Genomic DNA, 24,909 nt, shown 5'->3' on the forward strand with positions numbered 1-24,909 from the left:
TGACATTTAATTTGTGATAAGCTTATCTACAGGCATTTTGCCTTTGTGAAATCAGCTCTCAAAAGGGTTATAATGGAACAAGTCAATGCCAACCTCCTGATAGAATCAATAATTGGTTTGGGTTTCTTTGGTTAGAGTCCAGTGATTCTCAATCTGCATTCAAAAGTGTTGCTAGATGTGTTCTGACCTTCTTTGAGTTTGGGTTATAGAGTTTGCTATATATCTGTACACTCGGTTGTGATCTAAGGACAGGAGTCTGTAAGGCACAAAGGCTGAATATGTCTTACCCTGGATTACATTGGAAAGGAAGGAATAACATTCTTGATCCAGTAATGCATGCACACTACCTCCTATGGTCTAGGACAATGCCTCTCAATCTATCTGATATGAGGCATCAGCAATTTCCCTTTACAATGTGACAGGGACCAATACCATATGTATGCCATCGAGTATAACGTTTTCCTTCTTTCCTGAAATCTTGGTGCAGATTAGTAGTCTTACAGCAGTAGTTTGTGGACCATCACTGTGCAAAGCATTGGCATAGGACAGTGGTTCTCAGCTTTCCTAATGCTGTGACTCCTTAATACAGTTCCTCATTTGTGGCTACTCCCGACCATAAAATTATTTTCATTGCTACTTCATAACTGTAATTTGGCTACTTTTATGAATTGTAATGTAAATACCTGACATATAGTATGTATTTTACATTCACTGGAACTAATTTGGTATAAATACCCGGTATGCTCAAATTTGAATACTGTTGAGGTTGGGGAGGGGATTGAGTTTGTCATTTGGGAGTTGTAGTTGTTGGGATTTATAGTTAACCAATAATCAAAGAGCATTCTGAACTCCACCAAATTGAACCAAACTTGGCACACAGAACTCCCATGAGCAACAGAAAATACTGGAGGGGTTTGGTGGGCATTGACCTTGAATTTTGGAGTTCTAGTTCACCTACATCCAGAGAGCACTGTGGACTCAAATAATGATGGATCTGGACCAAACTTGGCATGAATGTGCCCAAATGCGAACACTGGTGGTTTGGGTAAAATAGACTTTGACATTTGGGACTTGTAGTTGCTGGAATTTATAGTTCACCTACAATCAAAGATCATTCAGAACCTCACCAATGATAGAATTGGGCCAAACTTCCCATACAGAACCCCCATGACCAACAGAAAATACTCTTGCTTTCTGGTGATCTTTGGTGATGCCCCTCAGAGGTCCTGACCCCCAGGTTGAGAAACACTGGCCTAGGAGATATTTGGCAACCCACTAGTATTTTTAGTGCCACATAAGCATCCCAAACAAAATGGTCCACTCTGCTTTGCATGCCTAGAAAGTAAGGATCAGCTGACGCAGATCAAACATTATCAGCATCTCAGTTTGGTTACCATGATTGGAGCACTGCCAGAGGCAGTTGGAGGCAATGATTAAGGGCTCTGAGTAACAGCAATTTCATATCTTTGGTTGTGAAAATCCTCAAGCACACAGCAACAAAAGTAAGGAATTAATCCTCAAAGAGGCAATAATCATTGTTGCTTTTAAAAAACTGGCAAAATGTTATAAATATAAATGGCACAACAACAATGGCCAAACTTTGCAGCAAGAGCTGAAGAGGTTTTACAAATGTACTCTAAATGTATTTAGTTTCCTCATTTCTCATAGCACAATATCCAAGGTTTCCAAAATTAATCAATTCTTAGATCCTGGAGGTCCTTCAAAAAGTCTCTGCACTGCATTTGCACACACAACCATTGTGGCATAGCAACAGATGTGTTGGACTAGGCCTGGTAACACAAAGGTCCAATATACCTTCAGGACACCTTTTGTGGGAGACCACATCAAATTCAAGGTACAGTTGTAAAAAAATAATCCTGAGAACATCTCATTAATGACTCAAGAGACTGAGCTGGATCAAGACTAAGCATCCAACTGGATGTGATATTTGTCACGTAATTTGGTCCTGTGCTGCAGCTTATTATCCCAGACACATGAGGAATGCAAGCTGTTTGGGGACTATTGCTATGGAAGACAGGGAATCCCTGCACCTGTACAATGTCTACTTCTGAATGGATCAAGCTACATGTCAAACACTATATCCTGTTTGGCCCTAGGTATGATGAGTGAGTCACAACTATGTGTAAATAGTGGCTTAAGTCCCATTGATTTGAATGGGAATTTCTACTTCTTCTGCTCTGTCAACTTCACTCTGCTGTTTCACTGCAGGATGGAGATAAGCCTGCGTTTTTGAAGGATGTCAGTCAGAGGATGAGCAATAGGAGGTTATACTAAGCAGATTTTGGCCAAGATCCTACTGAACAGAACATAAAGTTCTACCAGCACAGTTATGCAGATGGAGACAACAGAGGTGGCTTCTCAAACACTCCATTAGTCATTTCAAGACTTTTTCCTGTAGCTACCTCGGTTGTAGGGAGGGTTGGCACATGCTTTTCCACTGAAGGAGAATGAGCCACCACTTTCCTAAAGGGATGCTGGTTAACTCTGTATTCAAGCATCTTCTAAATAGTACAATAGTGGCATAACAGAATGCTAACTTATGTAGCTGCCTGTCTAGCTAAGTATGGTGAGTTTTATCACCAGAAGGATGGCAAACAGGTAAAAATGGGTCATAACTACTATTTACTTATTTACTCGATTAAAATAGTTTTATCCCACAATCTCAGGGCAGCAGTGACATATTTCAACAATTTAGAACAATAACAAATTAATTAAAGGCATATCGAACAATTTATCAAGTTAAAACAAAACAATGAAGAACAGGTAGAACTGTTGAAAAATTCATAGTGCATGGATACATTTGGTACCCAAGGGACATTTGACCGGGATGTAGCGCAGCTAGTTAGTAGCCAGCTGCATTAAATCACTACTGACTGAGAGGTCATGAGTTCAAAGCCAGCCAGGGTCAGAGTAAGCTCCTGACCATTAATTGTCTAGCTTGCTGTTGACCTATGCAGCCCGAAAGACAGTTGCATCTGTGAAATAGGAAATTTAGGTACCACTTTATGTGTGGAGGCTAATTTAACTAATTTATGACACCATAAAACCTTCCAGCAGCATGCATAAGAATGAGGAAATACTCCATCAAGGACTCAGTGTCACAAGTGGATGGTGTCACAGCTCCCCCTGTGGCCGGAATTGAGCATACCCTCATGAAGCTGGAAAGCTGGAATGTTAAATTGCCTCTGTGTCTGTCTATATATGTTGTATATCTATGGCATTGAATGTTTGCCATGTATATGTGCATTGTAATCCATCCTGAGTCCCCTGCGGGCGAAATATAGATACTGAAAGGTAGAATATAGATACTGTTAATAAATAAGTGTTTTTCTCTATAAAGGATCATTGATTAGTGATACAGCTACCAAAACTACTGAAACCATCAGGTTTTCCCATAAGGATCTAATCCAGTGGTTCTCGACCTGTGGATCCTCAAATTTTTTGGCCTTCAACTCCCAGTAATTCTAACAGCTGTTAAACTGGCTGGGATTTCTGATAGTTGCAAACCAAAACACCTGGCGACCCACGGGTTGAGAACCAGTAGTCTAATCTTTGCAAGTGATCATGCAATGGAAGAATAGTTAACTATTCCATACTTGTATGAAGACTCATTTTGTATAAATGGTCTTCCAAAGTCAGATGCCACTGCCACCACTGCAGATGTTCTGCACATGCCAATGAAATTGTTTTGAGATGAGGACCAGAAGGGTACAAAGTGTGTATTTGTGTTCAGCATGTAACTCAAACACAGCTTTAAAATGCTAGTAAAGCTATCCAAAATAAATTCACCTTTGGCCAGGAACAATTTACTCCATCAGGGTCATCCGTTTTAAGTGTGCTTTAAGGGGAAAACCCCCTTTTAGAAAAAGTTTGGTACATGATTTACTTCTTACAGGTAACTTATAAAATACCGAACTCACACACTCATATGTTCACTGTGAATCTCTTAGTATTTCACCCTAAACTAAGTTAGGAACCAGACAATAGTTTTCAAGTGACTGTTGGAAATTGGTCCCTTAAGGTTTAAAGTCACTACACCAGTTTTCCCCAGAGCTGCTTCAAAAAAAAACACTTTGCATTTAAAGACTATGAAGCTCTTAAAAACACACAACTACCATCATTGCAGGATAAAAGATTTGCTCAGGAAGGGTGTAAACTTTGCTTTGCTGTGAACAAGAATGAACATTATTTATGCAGTGTTACGTCTGTGAATAAAATTACTAGTGCCACAAAGAACAAATTCTTCATTCGCCTTATGAAAAGGAGCGAAGGACAACTCAATACAACAAAAATTTGTTCGCTGAACAGCCTGGAGTCATTCTCCCTTACTAACTACAACAGGAAACCATGTCATACCACTTCAGTAATGTGTCTTGAACCAAACTCAAATTGTTCACTCATTATTTGCTGCAGCTAAGATGAGGCACAAACATTAAAAGGAGGTCTTTATGACTTCCATCCAAGCAGTGCCTTACAGGGCTAAATGCAACCTCTCAATCTTCAAAAACACAACACAACTCTGTTTAAAGGAAGCGGTTGCATCTCATAAGATGACAGAGTGCTTTTCAAGAGCTAGACAAGTGCTCTTTTATTCTGTCTGTGGATCACAACATAAATAATTATTCGCCATAAGGATAACATTTGAACTGCTGACCGGCAAAAGCTAACTTAGTTTACAAGGTAATTAAATAGCAATTTGGCGATAATAATTTAATTAATAACTCATTCAAGATGTTCTGAATGAAGATTATCTTAAATGAAATCAGCATAAGTTTTTTCCCCCCTCAGCTAAGTCTCAAAGAAAACGGAAAGACAAGGGCTACTGTTAAGCTACACACAATTTACTTTGTTGATTTTTTTGCACATATTTTTACTTCATGTTCAGGGTTCAGGACAGACTGTTAATATCCCATGAATTTTCTGATCTTTTTGATGATGGTTACATCTGCATTGTAGAATTAATGCAGTTTGACACCACTTTAACTGCCATGGCTCAATGGGAGCTTCAGTTTTAGAAGGCCTTGAGCCTTCTTTGCCAAAGATGGATTGTGCCTCACTAAACTACAAATCCACAGGACTCCATAGCACTGAGTCATGGGAGTTAACGTGGTGTCAAACTGCATTAATTCTACATTGAAAAACATAAGCTCTCCATGAATCTCCAGCCCGTCCAAAACATCCTCTCCACTGTTTCCCCATTCTACATAATTTACAGTCCTCAAATTGGTTTTTAAATTTTCCACTAGTAAAATTTGCTTGATCCCATTAATTTTATAGAGTTTTCTGGGTAAGGAATACACAGCTGCAGTTTTGCCAGTTCCTTTCTCTGAAATATAGCCTACAGAAGCTGGGAATCACTGGCAATTTCCCATCCAAGGACTAACCAGGTTTGACCCTGCTTAGCTTCCGTGATCAGAAAGGATCTGATGACTTTGTGGCATGTAGACATGTATTACCATATTGTTGGTGCTCTGGATTCAGTTTTAATTCTTTACTAGCAATTTTCCCTTCAATAAAACTCTTTTTTGGTTCACAACAGTACTTCTCACTTAGGAGTATGCATCACTTGAAAGCACTTGACTCAAGAGAGTGTACTTGTGTCATTCACTGCTTCTAACCAAAAGGCAAAGGAAAAAATGTGGCAATAGAATCCAACTACAATGAATACAAAATTAAGGCATATTGCTATTGTTAATAACAGGACAAATCTGAACAATTCCTGCCACTAAATGATCAGCACAAACAATCTTGACTCTTCTCTAACTGATTTGCCGGTAATCTGGCATGTCATAAAAGATACATTGCATATTGCAGTTAACAAAGTCTCAGATAAAAAGTTTCTTTTTAGAAAGCAGTTTTATGGGAACCCAGCCCAATCCTTTTCTGGTCTTCCATTTAGCAAAAGCTTCTTTTGCAGCATTGGCATTAGGAAGATGGAGAAGGGCTACAGAAAGGCATACTTACAGTCTTGGATTGCAGCAGCATGTCTGCAGTAAAGAGTTCAAAAACATTTGCCCTGGAAAGAACAAAACTCTGTTCTAGGTGATGCTAGTGTAACGGTGTGTGCTTAGGAAGAACAGACAGGTTAAAAAATGGTGTCAAGAATAATTTAAAGAGTAGTGTCAAGAGCAAAACCAAAAGAAAGTGGTAAAGGAGAACAGCCTGCTTTGCCTTGCCAGCTACCATGGCTGGAAAAGTCATAGATCTGTAACGGAAATCATAATTTCTATTTAGAAATTGTTAAAAAAATTTAAAAAAAATCTCAGGCATGTACGCTGCAAGAAGTTTCAAGTCATCTCTGAAAGATTCAATGTATCTTTCATTTCACATGTGCATAACATTAATTTTAATTAAAAGTATGCAGAAACACGATTCATTTATCATGTCAGTTCACTATATGTGGTTGTGATCCCCAGATTGTACCAGTCAGCTTTTGATATTATTTCTAGCATCCACTTTTTGTTTGATAGTCAAGCAGTGCTTCTTGTAAGTCAGAGTATAGTCCAGAATGACTCCCAGGTATTTTGGTGTGCTGCAATGCCCTGGTGCATTGGTTCTCAACCTGTGGGTCTCCAGGTGTTTTGGCCTACAACTCCCAGAAATCCCAGCCAGTTTGCCAGCTGTTAGGATTTCTGGGAGTTGAAGGCAAAAACATCTGGCGACCCACAGTTTGAGAATCACTGCTCTAGTGGGATTCCTTCCCAAGTTATGCTCAGAGCTTGAGATGCTTGTCTGTTCTTAAGATGAAAAACACACATCTGCATTTTAGGTGGATTAGGAATCAGCTTTTTTCCCCCTGTAATAGGCAGTTAGAGCTCCTAAAGTTTCAGAAGCTTCTGATCAACCATTTCAAAGCTCCCTGCTTGAGTGGTGATGGCATGATCATCAGCATAGATGAAACATTCTGTCCCTTCTGGCAGTGTCTGATCATTAGTGTAAGTGTTAAAAATTGATGGAGCAAGCACACTCCCCTGAGAGGGACATGAGAGAGGCCTCCCCACAGAATAAAAACACATCCAGGCAACCTCTTCGTAGATGGCCGATTCTCTCACACCAGAAGCAACTTGCGGTATGCAACCAAACAAATAAACATGTTGAACTGTGCTTATTTCTTTATGATCAGAACCTATATTTCCATGTAATTTCTATTTCTGGGACCAACATTTTTTGTTAAAGGAATTATTTCTTTCATTAACTATATGCATTTGGTGAGCATAAATTTTACACAAAGGTGTATTTTGTCATTGAACAGAGGTTAAGCTGCAATCAAAGCAACTTCCTGTATTTTCAAACAAGCTTGTGAAGTTAAACCTCAAAACCCCTTTGATACTCACTGGATCAATGTTCAACATTTGGGGGTTTCCCTACCTTAAAAAGAAATTTCAGAATTCTCTCATCATTCCAAGATAAAAGTGCATGTTCAGGTCTTATGTATAAAAGTAACCTTACCAGTTACGTCTTCAGTCAAGCAGAAGTCAATAAAACATGAACCAAATTCCCCAGCAAGTTGTAAGTACACCACAGACTGTGGTTTGGGATCTTTGATCCTCCAGATGTTTTGATTTCAACTGCCAGAAATCCCAGGCACCATATCCAAGGACACTGTGGGAGTTCTAGTACAAAAAACCCAGGCACCTAAAATATCTCTGCTTCCTGCCTTGAGGTCATGGTTTATGCAAAGATGCATACAACTCACATCAGTATCTTCAAATGTTTTGTTAGAACTCTGAGAAAAAGGGGTCAGCAGCTGGAAATTTCAAAGCATCCAGAACATGCACAGTTATTTTTGTCCTTCTTCTCCTGGAATATTTGGGAATATTCCTGGCATTTCATAACCAGCTAGATATACCAATAAAAGAAGAATTAAAATGCTCCCCATCATTAACAGATAGGATCTGCTAAAATAAAAAAGAATTCTGTTTATTCCTGATCAGAATAGTTATATCAATATCACATCATTATTGGCATATAGTAAACCCTTGTGCCTCTGTAGATACCAAAATCCATGGATGTTCAAATTCAATTATACACAATTGGTGTATTAAAACTGTGTCCCTTATATAAAATGGCAAAATAAAGCTTTGCTTTTTGGATTTTATTGAGGGTTTTTAAAATAATAATAATCAACATCATCATCTTTATTTATATCCCGCCACCATCTCCAAAGGGACACACACAAGGTGCAAACATATAAAATACAACAAGCACATAAACAAAAACACAAAACAATAATGAACAACAAATATCATAAAATCCCACTGGTTAACTGTGTCCAGAAGGCATGGAGAGTGGGAGCTAGCCTGTTCTCTCTCGGGAGGGCATTCCAAAGCTGGGGGGCCACCACCGAGAAGACCCTCGCTCTCATCCGCACCAACCGTGATTTTGACAGAGGTGGAACCAAGAGGAGGGCCTCCCCATCAGATCTCAGAGCCTACACCGGGTTGTAGGAGATGCGGTTCAAAGATAGGTTGGACGTGAACTGTGTAGGGCTTTATAGGTGATAACCTGCACTTTGAATTGAGTCCGGAAACTTGTCAGTAACCAGTGGAACTGCTTTAATAGGGACATTGTATACTCCCTATATCTAACTCCTTTTAGTAATCTGGCCACCGATCTTTGGACTAATTGTAGTTTCCAAACCATTTTCAAATGCAGCCCCACGTAGAGTGTTACAGTAGGCCATTCTAGATGTAACTAAGGCTTGGGCCACCGTGGCCAAGTCAGGTATTTTCAAGCCGTGATGGTTGAGTCAATATATATGAAAAGTCAACTATACTCTATTGGTATAACAAGTGACAATTTCAAGTTGCTTTCAAAAGTTGTGTTTATAAAGGACACAATATAGGCATTTTGGCAGGTTTGATCAAGTTTTATAGTATTCTCTTATCAATCCTAAAGGTTTTTCCCCTTAAGAAATGTATTTAAAAAGGTAATTAGAAGAACAGCAGGTGACACACTAAACTACAGATAGAACAAAATTCCGACATCTGAAATGCCCAAACATCCAAAATTATGCTGCATGAAGGAGATAGTGCCACCTTTAGGTTCCATGTACACAAATTTGGCTTTGTGCACAAACTTCTGACTATGTGTATAAGGTGTTCCATCTTCCAGATGCCTCATTATATGAATGTGTAGAAGTATTCAAAAGTCCCCCCAAAAAAATCCGAAATCCAAAACAGTTCTGGTCCCAAGTACTTTGACTAAGGGATACTTAACCTGTATTTGGTTTCACTTCTGTAGTGAGCTTCAGGATGGGTTACTGTTTATATACTGCTTAAGAAATAATTACTTGCTAACATTTTCCAGGCTCTCTCTTACATTTATGACTGATGAAATCTTTCCAATGTATTGCCTGCTAAAACTATTCAAGAAAGCGATCTGCAATGGTGGCGACGTGGAATGTTTTCCAGGCATCCAAATATAGTTTACAGTTACAATGCCAAGTGCCACAACTGTGTCACCACAATTGATGGCTTTCAGCGTTTACTGTAATCCTGGTGCAATTTTCTTAGCAAGACATGCTCCCTCATTTGACATACCACAATTCCTTGTTTCTGTTACAAAAACAGTAAGGAAACAAACAAATCCTTTCTCTGAACAACTGTTGAGCAGAACTTCCTTCTCCAGAACATAAGCAATTAAAGAAAAGTTGAGAGAACGAACAAACAACAAACAAGAACATGGATCAAGACATGCTTGGAAAGTGCAAATTTAAAATTTACAAGTGTTACTATCTGTTTGCGAGCTTAAAAGAAAAAAAATGGGCTATAGCATTGCTGAGTCTAGATTACATGCTTACAGGAAACGACATGCATTCTCCATGGGAAAATCTGAGTGGAATTGAACTCAGGAGAGTAATTTCATATGCACCCAGTTTATAAGCAAGTTAAATGGAAATGGATAGAATGGTTTCACATTGGAGATGACTGCTGTCAATCAAATGCTTCATTTACAATGTGGTATGAAATATGTTGACTCAGAAATGTCACTGATATCAATAGGATTTCTTTTAGATAAGTATGTATAGCTCCAAAAAGTCCTACTCCATTCCCTCATCAAGTTATAAAGATGGTCCTGGGCTCCCAAAGGCTCTGCCTATGGAGACTAAGTTTTGGGCATTTCTATCAGAGCTAGATGGTACATGTATTGTCTGTCTGAAGACCAGCTTACGTCAGTAGGAAAGAATTGTCACCAAAAGCAAGGTCACCAGATGACAATGGCTCAGAGTCTACTAAATGCTTGCACAGCACAAAATTCTGAAAGTATAGCTACACTGCAGTACTAAATTGTGCTACTGTGCTGTCAATTGTCCAGGTGGAGGCATGGCGATGCACTCTTTTGTCATGCCGCAATTGCACCAACACATCACCCACTTATGGGGATCACTCTTACCAAACGTTCTAGGAAGCATTCCAAGGCTTATGCAATCATTTATTTTAGGGCTTTCACAATCTGGAGAAAGTGTAATTGCATGTGTAATGACATTCATACTAGCATAAAGCTGCAACAGATTCCAATCAAATTATCTAAGTGAGCATGCTTGGAATAATTGTTATTTACATTGATTGAGGGACTACCTGAATTGATGAAATCACAGATCTTCAAGGAAATCAAGTTGTAAGTACGGTTAATTGCACGGCCTTCTGCTCAGTATAGATAACCAGCTATCCTCCACATGTTTTAGATGGTAAGTTCTATAATCTTTGAGCAATGGCCATATCAGTTGGGACTAACCAGAGTTGCCACACAAGGGACACCAGGATCTCAAGGTCTAAAGAAAGACCAAGATAGGTGCCAACTCTTCCCTAACTCCTGTACTTATTCCAAGATACATTAAAATAATGCTGAAGTGCCAAACCATCTTTCTCAGTTAATGGGATGTAAGCACTTGTGTGGGTATATGAACATCTACATATAGGTTATTGTAGGTTTTTTCGGGCTATATGGCCATGTTCTAGAGGCATTCTCTCCTGACATTTCACCTGCATCTATGGCAAGCATCCTCAGAGGTTGGGAGACCTCACTACCTCTGAGGATGCTTGCCATAGATGCAGACAAAACGTCAGGAGAGAATGCCTCTAGAACATGGCCATATAGCCCGAAAAAACCTACAACAATCAAGTGATTCTGGCCATGAAAGCCTTCGACAATACATCTACATATATTTATCACTTTTGAGTTTTAACCGATTTGTTATAAAGGACTACATAAAGACTGGCATTCCACACAACTGTCCTCTTCAGTCTTGTTTCACCATGCCAATAATGCAACTACTAATTCACCTACATACAACTTTGGGGGGTAAAAATAGTTTTTTGATGGAGATCTTGAACCTAGAAGCAGAACATAATAGTGAATGACACCAACATCTAAATTAACTGGAAAACTAAACTTCTGGATGGGGAAATCCTTGAGAAACATATGCCATCATTTTGCTATGTCCAATGTTTAAGACAAAAAAGTATGCAACTCAATCCTAAAGTTTACACAGAGGTGAATCCCACTGAGTTCAACAGGTCTTTACCACGCTATAAGTGGACACAGGATCTTTGTTTAAGCATAACCAGTTCTACCCAATCCTCTGTATCAAGGTTGTTATTTTTTTTTCATGCCAGGAGCGACTTGAGAAACCGCAAGTCACTTCTGGTGTGAGAGAATTGGTCGTTTGCAAATATGTTGCCCAGGAGATGCCTGGATGTTTTACCATCCTGTGGGAGGCTTCTCTCATGTCACCGCATGGGAAGCTGGAGCTGACAGATGGGCGCTCATCCCACTCCCCAGATTCAAACTGCTGTCCTGCCAACACAAGTATTTAACCCATTGCACCACCAGGGGCTCAATGGGTATTGGAAGTAAGCCTTATTCAATTTATCAGGGCATTCCTTTGTAAACACACATCTGTGTGCATACATGTTTGTGTTTACTGTCAAGTGGCCTATCAACTTATAGCAATCCCATACATTCCATAGGGTTTTCTGAGGCAAAGAATACTCAAGAGATTTGCCCTTACTTTCCTCTGAAATGTAGCTTACAGCACCTAGTATCCACTGGTGGTCTCCCCTCCAAGAATTGACCCTGCATAGCTTCCGAAACCAGACAGGATCTGATGTGTCTGCCACCTTTATACATTCAGGACAACATAAAAGAGCATCTCGAAAAGGTCGGGTCATCACAGCACATTTTGATCCTGTATACTTTTTGGTACACACAAAGGAGATCCCTCACCATAAAAGGTACAAGGAAGACTGCCTGGAATGCTATTAAGTCATTTTGACAGTGCCCAAAATTCAAGGGGGAAAAGAAGACTAACCACCAAGTGGAACACCAGATGAACAGGAAAATAAGATATTATCACTGCAAGAATCAGTGAGTGTGTTGAGGGTATGGATATTTCAATATAGTTTAACCCAGGCATAATAATAATAAAATAAAACTTTATTTATATACCACTCTATCTCCCCGTGGGGGCTCAGGGCTGTTTCCAAATAACATCACAGAAACATACAAGTAAACAGCATAACATAAAATTAACAAAACAACATAAGCATAACATTATCACAATAACACATGTATATTAAAAAAATAATCCTGCCTATTCACAGGTATAGGCAAACTTCAGCCCTCCGGGTGTTTTGGATTTCAACTCCCACAATTCCTAACAGCCTCAGACCCCTTGCTTTTCCCCCTCAGCCACTTAAGCTCTGAGGCTGTTAGGAATTGTGGGAGTCCAAAGCACCTGGAGGGCTGAAGTTTGCTCATGCCTGGTTTAACTCATACCATCCAACAGTTCTAATGCTTGTTTTTATACATATGTGGAAATCAACATGGGGAATTGCAAATGCAAATAACCTTCTCCAGAGAGAGTGATTCAGTGCTAACTGTAAATTCAATAGGTTCAAGAAATGTCTAACTACTTCTAACCTGGAACAGAAAGCAAAGGACAACAGAAGAAAGAAGGGGGCAATAAGTAAGATGGGTGCCCCCCCCCTCCAAACACATATAGTTTTCAGCTATGCTAAAGGGGGAGGGAGGTTAGGATCTGCAGCTGAGTCTCACTGTTCTCGAGGGATACGAGTACTTTCAGCAATAGAAGTCACCAGAGATTTGAGCTATTTTGGAAAGGAGACTTTCCCCTACTTCTCCACAAAGGAAAGGGAAAAAGAGAAGGGTAGTTTCTCTTGCACAAGGCTCAGAATGTATCCTTCACCTCTGAAATTGCAGAAATAAATCCCACTGAGCCAGAGGAGACGTTACCCGTCACCAACTGTAGCTATTTCAAGACAAAGTTTAAATAATGCTGAAAGAAGCCAAGAGGCAGAGCAGCAGCAACTGAGACTAAACACCATAGTTACAATCCAGAGAAATTCTCTAGTGACTTTCTAAAGTTAGGATGAGCCCATTAGCCAACTGTAAAACAAACCCCAAGGGTTTCAACAGAAGACTTCTGCAACTTCATTCCACAATCTGTGCATTCAGCAAGTAAACCTTAATCCAGCCTAAGGGAATTTTTTTTCTGTCTTCTCCCTATATGTTATTTATTTGCCTCCAGGAAAGAATGCCAACAACATTATTTATAGGTTGCTGTGAGTTTTCTGGGCTGTATGGTCATGTTCCAGAAGCATTCTCTCTTGACATTTTGCCCACATCTATGGCAGCATCCTCAGAGTTTGTGAGGTCTTTTGGAAACTAGGCAAGTGGGATTTATATATCTGTGGAATGTCCAGGGTGGGAGAAAGAACTCTTGTCTGCTTGAGGCAACTGTGAATGTTGCAATGATGCATAGTTGGGATGGATAGTAAGGCAAAGCTTCAGTTGTGATCTCAGGACACAACGGTCTGTCTGGCCTGAATTTCTCCAAAGTGCACCAGAAAAGCAGAAGTCAGGATCACCATCATATCATGTTCTCCTCCAGTCCTTCAGAGCAGAAGGACAAAGCTAGAATTCATGATCAAACTTTTCTGGAGTGTGAAAAGAGGAGGGGGCAACCTCAAAAACAGACACCCACTTCCTCAAGGTCCATTTTGTAGGAAGCTTTTTTTTCATCCTCCCACATCCACCAAATATCTAAGGCTAGCAAGGAATTGTCAGAAACAACACTTAAAACATTCCTTTAAAAAGTGTGGTCCTGATTCAAAAAAAGGGGGGGGGATAGGGAGGAAAATAACTGCCCCTCCAATACATTTCCCTCCCCAATTTGTTCACTGCACTGAAAAGCTCTTCGGTGGAAAAGTTTTGATCTTTTGGTGAATGACCTCAGCCCAAACCTCTGTGCACCAGATGTGGGAACGGCGGGGGCGTCTCATCCTTCCTCCCAAATTTCTCCCTCCAGTCTCTCTCTCTCTCTCTCTCTCACACACACACACACAACCCCCCCCCCCCCCTTTGCGGCCAATGCAATGCACAAAGCAGGACTTTTATTGAAATCCTGCATTTAAATCCCTTCTCCTTTCAAAAAGAATAACACAATGCCTGCCAGCACCAGTGGAGAATTCCTGCGCTCTTCTGCACAAGGCAAAGTTTCTCCAGGCGTTTTCCAACATGCAGACCCCATGTTTATAAGAAGGGAAAGAAGGGGGGGGGGTGTTGTTGATTTGCTTCAGTGGACTAAGTGTAACCAGATTTGCAGCAGGATATTGCTGGTGAGGGGCTAGGATTGAACTCTAGAGGAAGGAAGGAAAGATGGAAGGGAGGGAGGGAGGAAGGGAAAAGTGGGTCTTTGGGGAAACACTCCACGGTTGCCCTCCCTGTTCCTTCTCACTTCAAAAGAAAGAAAGAAAGAAAACACAAAGCTCAAATCAAAAAAATCACAGTTGCCCTATCTCTTCTCACCCCATTAATAACATCAACAATAATAATCTCAAACCCAAACCAAACATCTCCCAGTTGCCCTGTTCCTTCTTATTCCTATCTCAAGCTCAAACCAAGAATCTCACAGTTGTCTTGATCCTTCTCACTCTCAGATAGATAGACATTGATATATTTGGGGAAGTTTTGGAGATGAATGTTTCAAACCCAAACCAATCATCACACACTTTCCCTGTTCCTTCTACTCCAGGGAAGAACAACTATCTCAAGCCAAACATCTAGCAGTTGCCCTGTTCCTTCTCACTCCAAACCATAATCATCATCATCATCATCATCATCCCAATCTCACATTTCCCTGTTCCTTCTACTCCAAAAAAGGAACAAATATCAAAAGCCCAAACCAAACATCTCCCAGTTGCCCTGTTCCTTCTCACTCCAAACCACCACCATCACCACCACCACCATCCCAATCTCACACTTTCCCTGTTCCTTCTACTCCAAAGGGACACAAATCTGAACCCAAACCAAACATTTGGCAGTTGCCTTGCTCCTTCTCACTCCAAACCATCACCACCATCATCCCAATCTCACACTTCTACTCCAAAGAAGGGAACATATCTCAAGCCCAAACCAAACATCTCCCAGTTGCCCTGTTTCTTCTCATTCCTATCTCAAGCTGAAACCAACAGTCTCTGAGTTACTTTGTTCCTTCTCATCCCCAGATTGGTAGATATTGATATATTGGGGGGGGGGGTGGAGACAAATGTATCAAACCCAAACTAACTATCTCACTTTCCCTGTTCCTTCTAATCCAGAGAAGGAACAAATATCTCAAGCCCATACCAAACATCTAGCAGTTGCCCTGTTTCTTCTCACTCCAAACCATAATCATCCCAATCTTACCCTTTCCCTGTTCTTTCTCACTCCAAAGAAGGGACAAATATCTCAAGCCTAAACCACACATCTCCCAGTTGCCCTGTTCCTTCTCATTCCTAACTCAAGCTCAAACCAACAATCTCACAGTTACCTTGTTCCTTCTCACCCCCAGATTGAAAGATATTGATATATTTGGGGGGGGGGGGGTCTGGAGACAAATGTATCAAGCCCAAACTATCTCACACTTTCCCTGTTCCTTCTACTCCAGAGAAGGAACAACTATCTCCACCTCGAACCAAACATCTCACAGTTGCCCTGTTCCTTCTCACTTCAAACCACCATCATAATTATCCCAATCTCACACTTTCCCCATTCCTTCTACTCCAAAGAAGAGACACATATCTCAAGGCCAAACCACACATCTCCCAGTTGCCCTGCTCCTTCTCATTCCTAACTCAATCTAACAATTTTACAGTTTCCTTGTTTCTTCTCACCCCGATTGATAGATATTGATATATTTCAGAGGCTTTTGGGAGACAAATGTATCAAGACCAAACTATCTTCACACTTTCTCTGTACCTTCTCACTCCAAAAAAAGACATATATCCCTCACTCAAATCCAAACATCTCTCAGTTGCCCTGCTCCTTCTCACTCCAAACCATCATCATCATCATCATCATCCCAAAACAACCATCCCCCAGTTGTCCTGTTTCTTCTCCCTCCAAAAATATCTATCCATCTCGACCCTAAAACATTTCAGTTGCCCTGTTCCTTCTCATTCCTAACTCAAGCTCAAACCAACCATCTCAGTTACCTTGTTCCTTCTCACGCACAGATTGATAGATATTGATGTATTTCAGAGGTTTTTGGAGACAAATGTATCAAGACCAAACTATCCCACATTTTCCCTGTACCTTCTCACGCCAAAGAAGGGACATATATATCCCATACTCAAACCAAACATCTCGCAGTTGCATTGCTCCTTCTCACTCCAAACCACCACCACCACCATCTCACACTTTCCCTGTTCCTTCAACTCCAATGAAGGGACAAACATCTCATGCCCAAACCAACCATCCCCCAGTTGCCCTGTTCCTCCTCACTCCAAATATATCCATCTCGAGCCAAAACCATTTCAGTGGCTCTGTTCCTTCTCACACCAAAAAAGAAAACATCTCAAGCCCCCGAGCAACCATTTCCCCGTTGCCCTATTCCTTTCCCACGCCAAGAAAACAAAATCAAAGCACCACCTTTTGCCCCCCAACCCCTTCCCTTCTTACCGTCTCCCCCGACACGCAGGCCACCCCGGCGAAAGCGAGCAGTATCCACACGTTCCGCATTATTCCCGGCTTTGCTTCGGGGACGCGACTTCCAAAAAGAATGAAGAAGAATAACCCAAAGACCCAAGCAAGCTAGATTTCCAGGCGGAGGCGGACTCCACGGGATCGGCGCCCACCGCCGGCTCCCTCTTCTTCGCCCTCTTTCTCCTTCTTCTTCTCCTTCTCGCCCTCCTCTTCTTCTTCCTCCTCCTCCTCACTTGTTGGCTGGCTTCGGGGCGTCCCCTTCGCCTCCTCCTCCTCCTCCTCTTCTCCTGCGGCGGGTGCCTCGCGTGGGTCTCCCTCGCCCCGACAAAGTTTAGCCACGGAGCAGGGAGGGAGGGAGGAAAGGAGGGAGGCTTTTTTTTCCACGCGGAGACACACACAGAGAGGGAAACGGCGAGAAGGGGCGGCTGCAGGAGGAGTCCCGGGCTGCCTTCGCTCTCTCTCTCTCTCTCTCTCTCTTTCTCCCTCCCTCTTCGGCTGGGGCTGCCTTCGCCTCCGCTTTTTCTTGGCTCCTCGTTAAAGCAGGATTACCAGGCGGATTGGCAGCTCCTCCAGCCAGTGGGAAGGAGCAGGGGAGGGGGAGAAAGGGGAGGAAGGAGAGGGGCAAAGGCAAGGGAAGCCCACTCTCGCGTTCTTCCTCCGCCTCTCTCTTTCCCTCCCAAGTTTGCCCATGCCTGATCTACACCATAGAAGGAATGCGTTTTGACACCACTTTTACTGCCGGGGCATTGTTTTTGGACTTTATGAATGCTCTCATTAGAAAATGCATAAAGATGTGGGTGGGCTACCACTCCCATCATCCTGGGTCCACCACACACACATGCGCCCAACTCCACCAGTACTTAAAAGTTAGTCATGATGGGTCTATGTGGCAAGTTTGGTCCAGGTCCATAGTTGGGAGGGCTCATGGTGCTCTCTGGGTGTAAGTTGACTGCAACTCCCATCAAACTGGCTCCACACACACACCTCAAATCCCAGCAGTACTTAAAGTTGGTGATAGGTCTGTGTGGTAAGTTTGGTCCAGGTCGATCATTGGGAGGGCTCACGGTGCTCTCTGGGTGTAAGTAGACTGCAATTCCCATCATACGCTTCACACACACACACCTCAAGCCCAAGCAATAAAGTTGGTCATGATGGGTCTGTGTGGCACATTTGGTCCAGGTCAATCATTGGGAGGGTTCACAGTGCTCTCTGGGTGTAAGTAGCCCGCAACTCCCATCATACTGGCTCCACAGATACACCTCAAATCCCAGCAGTACTTAAAGTTGGTTATGATAGGTCTGTATGGCAACTTTAGACCAAGTCCATCGTTGGTAGGGTTCACTGTGCTCCCTGAATGGAAGTGGACTGCAACTCTCATCATACTGGCTCCACACACACCTCTCAAACTCCAGCAGTATTTAAAGTTGGTCATGATGAGTCTGTGTGGCAACTTTGGTCCAGGTCCATTGTTGGTAAGGTTCACTGTGCTCTCTGGATGGAAGTGGACTGCAACTCCCATCATCCTGGGTCCACATGCATACCCCAAATCCCAGCAATACTTAAAGTTGGTCATGATGGGTCTGTGTGGCAAGTTTGGTCCAGGTCCATCATTGAGAGGGCTCATGGTACTTTCTGAGTGTACATGGACTGTGACTCCCATCATCCCACATGGCCCAAACCCCAGCAGTATTTAAAGATGGTCATGATGGGTCTGTGTGGCAAGTTTGACCCAGGTCCATTTTTGCTAGGGTTCACTGTGCTCTCTGGATGTAAGTGGACTGCTTGTTTTCTGCTTCCTTGGAGACTAGGACGCGGAACAATGGCTTCAAACTACAAGAGAGGAGATTCCATCTGAACATTAGGAAGAACTTCCTGACTGTGAGAGCCGTTCAGCAGTGGAACTCTCTGTCCCGGAGTGTGGTGGAGGCTCCTTCTTTGGAGGCTTTTAAGCAGAGGCTGGATGGCCATTTGTCAGGGGTGATTTGAATGCTATATTCCTGCTTCTTGGCAGGGGGTTGGACTGGATGGCCCTTGAGGTCTCTTCCAACTCTTTGATTCTATGATTCTATGATTCTATGACTGCGACTCCCATCATCCCGGGTCCACACATATGCTCCAAACCCCAGCAGTACTTCAAGTTGGTCATGAGGGATGTGTGTGCCAAGTTTGGTCCAGATCTGTTGTTGGTGTGAGTCACAGGGCTTTCTGGATGTGGGAGTCATCTTGGAAATCACCCACAAACATAGATGATAGATGATCCTGGAAGACTATCCTACTCGGCCAACGAGGGATCGCCTAAGTCAGTAAGTAAGTAATGAGACTTCATTCATTCTATAGTGTCAATGCAATGTCTGAGAGTTCTGGTGCCATAACAAGATACGCACAAATACTAGGATTCCATAGCTGTTAAAATGGTGTCAAGCTGCTATGATTCCACAATGTGTTGTAGTGATGCAAATATTGGACTATGACTCTAAAGACCAGAGTTCAAATCCCTACTCAAGCATGGAAACTCACCAGGTGGCCTTGATTGAGCATGCATCTACAAAGTAGAATAAATGCAGTTTGGTGTCACTTTAACTGTCATGACTCAATGCGATGGAATCCCGGGATTTGTAGTTTGTTGAAGCAGTCACACTCTTGGGCAGAGAAGGCCAAAGTCCTTGTAAAACTATAACTCTTGTGTTCCCATAGCATTGAGACATGGCAGTTAAAGTGGTGCCAAACATCATTAATGCTACAGTGTGGATGCCACCACAGTCAAGGTACTGAATATTTAAGGCAAACCAAGTCTTCTTTTTTAGTCTCTGCCAAAAGGTACAAGAGTCTCTCACAAAGAGGTTTCAACTTTCCTGGCAGTTAAATAAATAAATAAAGTATTCACTAGCATTGGCTGCTTTTGGATGACACCCAAAGAATCTGACTGCCGAAGGCAACTGCCTTTCTCTTTCCGGTGGCAAGGCCCCTGTTCATTTTTACAGTGTTACGATGCACTCAGGAGAAGGGATTCAGGTAGAGAAACAAAAACAGATTGAACATCCATTATCCACCATTCCAAATTCTGAAATACTCTGAAATCCAAAATTATCCACATGAGTTTTAATGTGTACATTTTAGCTACATTTTAATTGCATTCTGTCTTTTGGTAATTTGCTGAGGCCCCGGCACTCTTTATAAGGCTAAAGACCTTGTAAAACTGCAACTCTCATTTACTTACTTACTTACTTAATTAGGCGATCCCTCGTTGTCTGAGTAGGATAGTCTTCCAGGATCAATGTGCTGGTGGGTCCGTAGGTGACTGTGGAGCCCTATACTTGATCTGCATCTTCTCCCACAGTGAAGGCATTGGTTTCCAGGTGGAAGGCAGTCTCATTCGGGGTTGTCTTGATGCGCCTTCCTCTTGGCACGTTTCTCTCTTTCGCCCTCCATTCATGCCTCTTCAAATTTTACAGCACTGCTGGTCACAGCTGACCTCCAGCTGGAGCGCTTGAGGGCCAGGGCTTCCCAGTTCTCAGTGTCTATGGCAGAGTTTTTAAGGTTGGCTTTGAGCCCATTTTTAAATTTCTTTTCCTGCCCACCAACATTCCGTTTTCTGTTCTTGAGTTTGGAGTAGAGCAACTGCTTTTGGAGACAGTGATCAGGCATCTGGACAACGTGATCTGTCCAGTGGAGTTGATGGCAAAGGACCATTGCTTCAGTGCTGGTGGTCTTTGCTTCTTACAGCATGCTGACATGTGTTCGCTTGTCTTCCCAAGAGATTTGCAGGATTTTCCGGAGGCAGCGCTGATGGAATCGTTCTAGGAGTTGCATGTGACGTCTGTAGACAGTTCACGTCTCGCAGGCATATAGCAGGGTTGGGAGGACAATAGCTTTATAAACAAGCACCTTGGTATCCCTACGGATGTCCTAGTCCTCAAACACTCTCTGCTTCATTCGGAAAAATGCTGCACTCGCAGAGTTCAGGCGGTGTTGTATTTCGGTTGACTTTGGTGGAGCGGTGGCTGCCAAGGTAGCGGAAGTGGTCAATGTTTTCTAATGTTACACCATTAAGCTGTATTTCTGGCATTAGAGGGGGATTGGCTGATGACTGCTGGAAGAGCACTTTGGTTTTCTCAATATTCAGTGACAGGCCGAGCTTTTCATATGCTTCTGCGAAGGTGTTTACAGTGGCTTGTAGGTCTTCTTCTGAATGCGCACAGATGATATTGTCATCAGCATACTGGAGTTCTACAACAGCTGTTGTTGTAACCTTGGTTTTGGCTTTCAGTCTGCTGAGGTTAAACAGCTTGCCATCTGTCCAATAGATGATTTTCACTCCAGTGGGAAGCTTCCCGTCAACAAGTTGAAGTATCATAGCGATGAAGATGGAGAATAAAGTTGGGGTAATTACACATCCCTGTTTGACACCCAATTCCACCTTAAATGGGTCACTTTGGGAGCCATTGCTGTCCAAGACTGTTGCCATCATGTCATCATGGAGGAGCCACAGGATGGTCACAAATTTGTTAGGGCACTCGATTTTTTGGAGGATGGTCCAGAGAGCTCTGCAATTGACTGTGTCGAATGCCTTTGCAAGGTCAATGAATGCCATGTACAGAGGTTGATTTTGTTCCCTGCATTTTTCTTGGAGCTGTTGTGCAGTGAAGATAATGTCCACTGTTCTTCTGGAGGGGCGGAAGCCGTTCTGGGATTCTGGGAGGGTGTCTTCTGAGAGGGGCAGAAGGTGGTTTGCAAGGATTCTTGCAAAGATTTTCCCAGCGGAGGTCCCCAGCAACTCCCATTATTCTATAGCAGACACGGGCAAACTGGGTAGGCTCCTAGGAATTGTGGGAGTTGAGGCCAAAACACCTGGAAGGTGGAAGTTTGCCCATGCCTGTTCTATATCATTGAGCCATGGAAATTAAAGTGGTGTCAAACCATATTAATTCTACAATGTAGATGCACCCTAAAACATATGATTGGTTATGTGTCAGGAAAGCCTGCTATGGGACATATAGTTACAAACATATAATCTGGAACTCCAATATCTATAATATCCCTTTCTTGTATATTAAGCTTTTTGAGGCCATCTTTCTGGTTGTGGCACCTTATTTTCAGAAAACTGTCCCAACAGAGACCAGCTGGATCCCAAATCTTATATCTTTTTGGTTCTAAATAAATACAATAACGACAGCTTTTTATTTACCTAGGTCTCAGGAAGCTGACTTTAATACTTCCAGCTGGATTTCTAATTTGCTTTATTGCTTTGCCGTGGCTGCATGCCATTTCTTTTGAAGCCGTGAGAGTCCTTTGGAAGTGAAGAGCAAGATACCAAATACATGTAATCAAATGAAATATTGAGAGAAGGCATTGACAAAGACATCATAAATCTTGATACTTAAGTAACTACTGAAGAAGACTTGAAATGGCAAAAAAAATCAATAAGAGTAGATCTAGAATGTCTGGAAATAAAATATTACAACTTGAAGCTTCAGTGCAATCATATGCATGCCCACGCAGAAATGCAGCCTGCCAAATTCAGTGGTGTCTAAGATTACAAAACTCAGTCTTTACACACTCAATGGTTTATATAAGGCAACCAGTTTTAAAATGCATTCAATTTAGTTACACATTCAGGTGTGCATTCAGCTGCCACTCCATGCAAGCAGTACAATCAACGCATCATTCCTCATATACAAATTGATGCCGTGCTATCCAATGTAAGATCACATCCTTTGTGTATTATAATCCAAAATGTCTGCATTCTGACATTTTAATTCTTGTGATTCTGAACAACTGCACATGCTATGAACCATTTGAAAGTATTGCAAATGGGGTTCAAATACTTTTATTTCTAGCGATTCTCTTATCTAGTGGAAATACATTCATATGTATGCAGTCAGCAAGTTCCCTTTCTTTTGGGGGCATCCTAAGAGTTGTCATTTTACAAGGTCTTTAGCCTTTTCTGCCAAAGACTGTTGGTGTCTCATCAAACTACAACTCCCCAGATTCCATAACATTATGGCAGTTAAAGTGGTAACAAATTGAATTAATTCTACAATGTAGATTCATCTCAGCTCTAGCTTCTGAGATCATTCATGATCTTCTAGAGCAGTGATTCTGAAACACTAGTCTTCCAGATGTTTTGAGCTTCAACTTCCAGAAGCCCCACTTGCCTTAGCCAATAATAAACAATTTTGGAGCTAAAGTCAGAAACATCTGTAAGACCAAAGTTTGAGAGCTAGTGACTGGAGTCTTCAGAGTATTTAGTGGAGGTGCATGAAATGGTAGAGATTCATTTCAGTTTCATTTTGAATTTTAGATGCCCCCTCCTATTTTGTTTCAAGAAAATTCATGGAGATTTGGAGGAAGCCATTTCGATTCATAATTCGAAATTCGAAGTTTCATTATTGTTTTGGTAAGATTCCGTCCATTAGCGCCAATGGGGAAACTTGTGCAGCTCATCTTTCTGTCATTTCATGACTATTGAGATGAAACTTGCCGCACTTGTAGAACACATTCACAGCTGTAAGCCTGCAAAGTGTCAGAATGTTTTGGTTATTAACTGATTTTTAGGAATTTTAAAAAGTTTCTACCAAAAGAATTTCTTTGTTAAAAAACAAAAAAAATCCCTTGAATTTTTCCACAGTGACAGAACATGTGTAGGGCAAAATTCCTGCAAAGTTTCAGAAAAATCTGGTTATACACTGATTTTTAGGATTTTTTTTGCAATTTAACCACCTTGGACACTCTCTCATCCTCAGGGGATTGAAAAATTATATATTTTTTGGCCATCAGGATCAAACTTGCCACACTCATAGGCCACTTTTACAACTGTAAGCTTACCCAAGTTTCAGAAGATTTCAGTCAAAGTGAAATGCTGGTCCTGTCAGAGGAAGCAGAAGACTGATAAGTAGGTTTTGCAGATCTGACTTGCTGGGTGTGGGGGCAGAGGGCTCACTGGTGTGTCTGAGTTGAGAGGTACATCCACCCACATCTCCTTAGTAGAATTTGGAAAATAAAAGTTGGATAATAACTAGAGTAGTCCTCCTAAGTTTTCAGAAATAGTCAGAAACTGGCACAAAATAACTGACAAGTATAGCTTTCTTCTTCTGATTGGCTGACAAGGGGAAAAAAGCTGTGTGCAGCTTCCCTTATCAGTCATGCCAGCCAGTCCCAATCGGGTAATATGTTACATTGAAAAAAATTCAAATAAAAAAAAATCTGAATTTTTCTGAAAGATTCAGAGGCTTGTGTTTTGATTCGTAAATGCTTCAAAGGGGATCCTCCTGCATTGTATTTTGGTGGTATGAATTGCCGAAATTTTCCGAAATCCAAAATGGTGTCTGAAATTTTGCACACCTCTCATATTTAGGCAAAAAGCAATCCAGAGGAGGAATTATTATTCCTCAAAACACAGGAAATTACCTTATACTTTCAGACCCAAGAAACCTTTTCCAGTAGCAGCCTCATGTTTGTAGAACTCTCTGCCCATAAAGGTTAGGTCACCTTCCTCTTTACTTATATTTGGCAGGAAGAAATGTCTCTTTAAACAAGCAGTTGACTCTGCTGTTGCTTAATCTTGTTTACTGACTGGATAGGTCCTTTGCCTTTCTCTCTGCTGCTGCTTTTAACTTGTTGTGTAAATGCAATGTTATTATTCTTGTGTTAAATCCTACATCAGTCCCTTCAAGTGTGGCTCTGTTGAAGTGAATGAGATTTGTTAGATTTAGATTAGATTTGGTCCATTGTATTTATGCCATTCTGAGTCCCTCCTCGGAGGTCGAGAAGGATAGGGAAAGAAAATAAAATAAAGTAAATTATCTTATTTTGTAGACATTTTGGGTGACTCCTTTTATTTAAGAAGGCAAAAGCAAAGTGTACATTTCTTACATGAGCAAATAAGTTCTTCTAACTCAG

The 24,909-nt window shown here is 41.7% G+C and overlaps 1 protein-coding gene and 1 long non-coding RNA gene across 3 annotated transcripts in view; both read right to left on the reverse strand.

Moving 5' to 3' along the window:
* Positions 1-17,530, reverse strand: part of SDC2 (syndecan 2) — a 92,540-nt gene extending 75,010 nt beyond the window's left edge. Inside the window, exon 1 of one of the 2 annotated variants that reach the window (XM_060775639.2) lies at positions 16,987-17,530. In XM_060775639.2, the coding sequence (XP_060631622.1) occupies positions 16,987-17,046 (60 nt within the window). In that variant the 5' untranslated portion in view covers positions 17,047-17,530. The remainder of the gene's footprint in view (positions 1-16,986) is intronic. The other variant, XM_060775638.2, reaches the window with a different exon arrangement.
* Positions 17,531-22,201: 4,671 nt separating this feature from the next.
* LOC132772842 (uncharacterized) lies at positions 22,202-24,469 on the reverse strand. Its single transcript, XR_009631282.2, has 3 exons — positions 24,418-24,469; positions 23,836-23,875; positions 22,202-22,297 (listed from the first exon to the last, which is right to left on the reverse strand). It is a non-coding gene; the product is annotated as an uncharacterized lncRNA (long non-coding RNA).
* Between the last annotated feature and the right edge of the window lie 440 nt (positions 24,470-24,909).

Source organism: Anolis sagrei, chromosome 4, assembly GCF_037176765.1.
Source record: "Anolis sagrei isolate rAnoSag1 chromosome 4, rAnoSag1.mat, whole genome shotgun sequence".
Lineage (NCBI taxonomy): Eukaryota > Metazoa > Chordata > Lepidosauria > Squamata > Dactyloidae > Anolis > Anolis sagrei.